Source organism: Pinus tabuliformis, chromosome X (genome assembly GCF_031772625.1).
Source record: "Pinus tabuliformis cultivar Carrire ecotype Pingquan chromosome X, CPIR1, whole genome shotgun sequence".
Taxonomy (NCBI): Eukaryota; Viridiplantae; Streptophyta; class Pinopsida; order Pinales; family Pinaceae; genus Pinus; species Pinus tabuliformis.
The window spans coordinates 534,715,142-534,719,702 of record NC_142308.1 but is presented as its reverse complement, the minus strand read 5'-3'; the positions used below and the strand labels follow the sequence as shown (position 1 = coordinate 534,719,702).

The 4,561-nt window shown below is 38.8% G+C and overlaps 1 protein-coding gene across 1 annotated transcript; it reads left to right on the top strand.

Moving 5' to 3' along the window:
• Positions 1–575: 575 nt before the first annotated feature.
• LOC149141089 (L-type lectin-domain containing receptor kinase IX.1-like) lies at positions 576–2,573 on the top strand. Its single transcript, XM_089451147.1, has one exon. The coding sequence runs from the start codon at positions 576–578 to the stop codon at positions 2,571–2,573; it is 1,998 nt and encodes a 665-aa protein (XP_089307273.1).
• The last annotated feature ends 1,988 nt before the right edge of the window (positions 2,574–4,561 follow it).

The following is a 4,561-nucleotide window of genomic DNA, read 5'->3' as shown; positions in this document are numbered from 1 at the left end:
AATTTAAATCGATATAAGAAGTAAACCAACCACCCGCAAAGCAGATTCATTACATTCGTTTAATTTAATAAAAAAAATGTAGTTATGTCCTGAATTTAATAAAAAAAATGTACTGAATTTAATAAAAAAATATGAAGTATTCATGTCACTCGGAAGTTAAATAAAATATATGAATTAATCATTTCACTTTTGATGATTTTAGATTTTGGAATATTTCCAAATTGACTATCATATTCTGCAATATTTATAAAATTGATAAAAAAAAACCTTATGTTATATTTTGTCTGGAAAAAGAGATGGCTAAGAATAGCGAGTCGCACCTATTTCTAAAAGCAAAATAAAAGAGACGGCGAAAATCGTTGACCAAGAACAGCAGTGGAGGTTTCAAGGAAATTGCTAGGCAAGAGGGGCAATTTCCCAAAATACTCGGGTGGCAAAATCGATTCCAGGCAGTAGAGAAACCCAGTCCAGGAAGCGAAGCAAATCGGTGGCTCATGGCTAGAGGCAGAATCTCAAAAATAAGATCATCGATTCTATTCGTTACAAGTTCTTTAATTCTTCTTGCACAAGCACACATGCACTTCGACTTCCCCAATTTTAATCAGATGAATCAGGATGATATTGTCACTAAAGATGATGCAAGTCTATGGCAGAACAAATTATATCTTACAAAAAGCATTTGTACTGACAATTTGGATTATAGTGTTGGTTGGGTTGTGTACAAAGATCCAATCAGACTTTGGTGTAAACGTTCCGAACAACTTGGCGACTTTCAAACTCATTTTCAGTTCATTATAAACAACAGAATACAGGATCCCAACAATCGTACATCCCACGGAGATGGGCTTGCTTTTTTCATGGCGCCATTCGGGTTCGAGCCACCCGAGAATGGCTCCGGCATGTGGCTGGGTCTATTCAATAAGACCACCAACGGCAAAAATTCTACTCACACAATCGCCGTTGAATTCGATTCATACAACAATGCAATTCTCCATGATCCGGATGATAATCATGTTGGAATTGATGTCAACAATATTACTTCCGTGAAGACCTACTCGTTGCCCTCAGACCGGCGTCTTAGTGGCAATATACCTTGGAATGCATGGGTTGACTATAATGGCACAGAGAAGATGTTACAGGTGTTTCTGGTCGCCAATGATAGTTCCAAACCCTCGGACCCGATTTTGTCCTACGGAATAGATCTTTCAGAGTATCTTCCTGAAAAGGTTCTGGTTGGGTTCTCGGCTTCAACGGGACTTTCCCACCAACTACACCGTATCATCTCATGGAGATTTTCAATCCAAACTCCTTGGACTGATCATGGCATTAAATTCTATGTAATATTCGTCATTTTTTGCTTGGTTGCAGTCTCGGCCATGCTTCTCGTGTTATTCTGCTATGTAATCAGGCACATGAAAACCAGATCATCCAGGCTACAGAATGGCAGAACGCTGTGCCGTGAAATAAAATTAAGCGTACAGGGTTGGCGCCCCCGTGAGTATAAATACAAGGAGCTGAGGGCTGCCACTAATAACTTTAACGAAGACCAAAAGCTGGGCGAGGGAGGGTTTGGAAGTGTTTACAAGGGTGTCTTGAAGGATTGTGGGGAAACCGTGGCTGTGAAACGAATTTCCGCTGGATCGAGGCAAGGAAGTAAAGAGTATTTGTCAGAAGTCACCATTATTGGTCAGCTCAGGCACCGCAACTTGGTTCCACTGTTGGGCTGGTGTCACGAGAAACCCAACGAATTGCTGCTGGTTTACAAGTTCATGTCCAACGGAAGTCTCGACAAATACCTCTTCAGATCCTCAACAGGACCGCATACGCCTGCGCAGGAATGGAAGGTTAGATATAGAATAGCCTGTGATTTGGCTTTGGCACTCACGTATCTCCACGACGAATTTGAACAGCGAGTTGTGCATCGAGATATAAAATCCAGCAACATAATGTTGGACTCAGAGTTCCAAGCGAAGCTGGGTGACTTTGGGTTGGCTCGCATATTAGAGGACGGCCATACTTCGCTTTTCACTGCGCCGAGCGGTACTCGAGGGTACATTGCAGTCGAGTGTGCTATGTCGGGTATAGCTAATGCAGAGACGGACGTGTTCAGCTTTGGAGTCGTTGCCCTAGAAATTGCTTGTGGAAAGCCCGCGTTATATGGGTTGGGCCAGTTGTCCAGCGGTTGTTACTGGCCGTTGGCAAAATGGGTATGGGATTTATATGGCAAAAACCGCCTGCTGGAGGCTGCGGACAACAAATTGAACTGTGAGTTCGTTGCAAAAGAAATGAATCAGCTGATGGTGGTTGGGTTACGGTGCTGTCATCCAGACTGTAGGCAAAGACCCAAAATAAGACAGGTACTTCAAACGCTCAAATTTGAAGCTCCACTGCCCAATCTTCCGCCCAAGATGCCGCGACTGCTTCCTTTCCAACGCGAATTACCTTCTAATTCATCGGATCGGTCTCAATTTCATGATTCAGACCCCAAGGCTGTTACCGACCCGGGTTTGATATGCGAGACAACCAACGTGAACCTCAACGCGGGAGAGCTTTCTGTCCGAGTAACGGTTTGAGTTCTCTGTGACATTTTCAATGGCAAAATGTGATTGATTTGGTTGTACTTTCCATAAACGGTACCGCTTCTTTACCCTCGTAATTTCGGTACTCTTAGGATTCCTCACTCCGTTTGCAGCAATACTTTGTAGCATGCAAGTGGATATCATTTAATCACTGCTATACTTTCGCAAATTCTAGTTCGAGTAAAAATATAATTTTAATGTGTGTGGATGTTATGGGGATTCTATTTATATTGCGAGATCGAGATCGAGATCGAGATCGAGATCGAGATAGAGATAGAGATAGAGATAGAGATAGAGATAGAGATAGAGATAGAGATAGAGATAGAGATCACATGAAGGTATATAAGCAAAGGGTTTTTATATTAATAAGTATAAAAAATAGAGTTTAAAATTAAAAAAAAAAAAATGTTAATGAAAAATGGATTGTATAATATCTAATAAAAGTAGAGATTTTTTAAATTGAAAAAGTATATTGGGTTTCTATTGATAAAGGGTTAAATAATGTAATTTTTAGAGATATTTTCTAATATGTAATTAAATTAGAAGTATTGCTTAATATATTATGAATTCAAGTGATATTTCAGAAATTCATTTAATAAAACCCTATAGTGAATGTATTTATAACCAAATACTACTTGAGTAAGTAGTATTTGTATTTGTAAAAATATATGATTTTTTAAATTGGAAAAGTGTATTGGGTTTCTATTGATAAAAGGTTAAATAATGTAATTTTTAGAGATATTTTCTAATATGTAATTAAATTAAGAATATTGCTTAATATATTATGAATTCAAGTGATATTTCAGAAATTCATTTAATAAAACCCTATAGTGAATGTATTTATAGCCAAATACTACTTGAGTAAGTAGTATTTGTATTTGTAAAACTATATCTATATAATAAAAAGATTTCAAATTGAATGTTAAACAATTGAAAGATTTTTGGCCATAAGATTTCTCCACCCATGCTACTCAACTGTCAACTGAATTCGTCTGGTGCTTTTGATCCCTCTACCGACTCCTACTCAACTGTTCACCGACTCCGATGCGAATTATGTTCAGCCGTTGGTTTTTCCCTGTGCTAAACTTGTGTTCTTCCAATGTGTTCGGCTTTTGGTAGATCGTTTTCATTGTGTAAACTTTGTTGGTTATCTCTTTGCTCGTTTGTTGGAGACTTTGGCTGATTTCTTTAGGGTTTTCTGGTTTATTTGGGAGGGGATTTAGATGATCTTTATTTTCTTGGACGGTTTTGTCTAAGTTTGGTTGCAGGTTTTCTTAGGGTTTTCAGGGGGCTTCTTAAGGTTTGAGCAGTCATGCATCGTTTTGCAGCCTGATGGACAAATGCCTAGCGACAAGACCGTTGGCGTTGGAGATGATGCATTCAACACATTGTTCAGCATTATCATTTCATCTTGTTCACTTTAATCGAGTATTTTTTTAACAATTGGTAATTCATCTTACGGCTACCGAGATTTCTCATTTACATTCGGCTTCAAGTAATTTATCCTCTTTCACATCCTGTACATAGTCCTTTTTGCCTTACCTGGCTTATATCCAGACTCGTTAAGGTTATAATGTGAAAGTTTATTCTTGTACATAGTCCTTTTTGCCTTACCTGGCTTATATCCAGACTTCTTAAGGTTATAATGTGAAAGTTTATTCTTGACATTGTTTTCTTAACATGACCGACCATTCTTACACAGAGTTTCAGCTTGGAGTTCACCTTTCAGATGGAAAACCCCGAACTCTTTTCCAGGACTTAGGCCCAGAACGACCATGGTATTCTCAATAGAAAAAGACAGATTCAGTAATTTCTTGCCTCACGAGACAATGGAGTTTCACATAAGTCATTTCCCTAGAAGCTTTTACTTATTAGTTGTATTATATTTGCATGCTTTACCATGGTGATTGTCAGCTTCTCTCTCTACATATGGGTAACCCGCCCTTTCTCCATATCCTCATGGATCAACACTGGCCCAGTTG